This window comes from Myotis brandtii, unplaced genomic scaffold (assembly GCF_000412655.1).
Source record: "Myotis brandtii unplaced genomic scaffold, ASM41265v1 scaffold986, whole genome shotgun sequence".
Classification (NCBI taxonomy): Eukaryota; Metazoa; Chordata; class Mammalia; order Chiroptera; family Vespertilionidae; genus Myotis; species Myotis brandtii.
Window position 1 is genome coordinate 2,301,440 of NW_005372102.1, and position 862 is coordinate 2,302,301.

The 862-nt window shown below is 67.2% G+C and overlaps 1 protein-coding gene across 1 annotated transcript in view; it reads right to left on the reverse strand.

The window, feature by feature from the left end:
- WHSC1 (Wolf-Hirschhorn syndrome candidate 1) overlaps positions 1-862 on the reverse strand; it is a gene marked incomplete at its 3' end in the record, with an annotated part of 63,660 nt that overhangs the window by 1,621 nt on the left and 61,177 nt on the right. The window contains exons 18-19 of the mRNA XM_014533459.1: positions 323-464; positions 34-140 (exon numbers count right to left, since the gene is read on the reverse strand). Coding sequence (XP_014388945.1) covers positions 34-140; positions 323-464 — 249 coding nt within the window. The remainder of the gene's footprint in view (positions 1-33; positions 141-322; positions 465-862) is intronic.

Below are 862 nucleotides of genomic sequence, written 5' to 3' on the forward strand. Positions count from 1 at the left end.
TGGAGTCCCCGGCTGGGCGCACGCGGCCTTTACCTTCGGTCTGTCCCCGAGGAACCCGCTGCAGTTGGGGGCGCCACACCGGCACACGGTCTTCTCGTTGCCCAGACAGTCGAGGTTGTAGTTAAACGTCAGCTCTGTCCCTGGTGAGGGCAGACGAGCCCCATGGAAACACTGTCCGTTTACCATCTGAGCCTCCGGACGCCGGTGTCCCCACCCCCACGCTACTCGTCCCCACGGCTGCAAATGCCGCCTCGCACCAGACACCACCTCCAAGCGACCAGCGCCCCCGAGGGCCCTCCGACGCGCGGGGCTCAGGCCGTACCTGCAGGGATGTCACACATGGCAAACAGGCCCACACGCGTGTCCCCGTTCACCGTCCACTTGAGGGTCTCGCAGTTGGGCTGGCAGCTGTGGTTCATAAACCTGGAGTAGTTGCCTTTGGGGCCGGCGTCGATGATGCGGTCCTGGAGGCACAACGTAGGGTTCAAGTGCGGCCAAGGGCACCCGCCGGCCGTCTCGCGGGGTCCCCGGCACGAGACTTGCGGACAGCCAGTGTTGTACTGGCAACCGTGGTCTCCTGCGTCCACTCGGGCAGGAGCCCCCAATCCAGTCCCGTTGCTGTCGCTCCCGGAGGGCGGGTCAGGACCACGTGGATGGGACCAGCCCTGGGAGCCGGGGGGGAGCCGAGGCCTGGAGCCCCTTCGCTGGCGGGCACCGAAGGTTGGCACCGACAGCCCCAGATGTACAGAGCGCAGCCAACAACTACGAACGGGCCCAGGACGCCAACACGGCTCCGAGCAGGAGGGAAAGCGCCCACACTCTGAGCCGCTGACCCGAGCCCCCGTCACGGTGGCGCCGACAG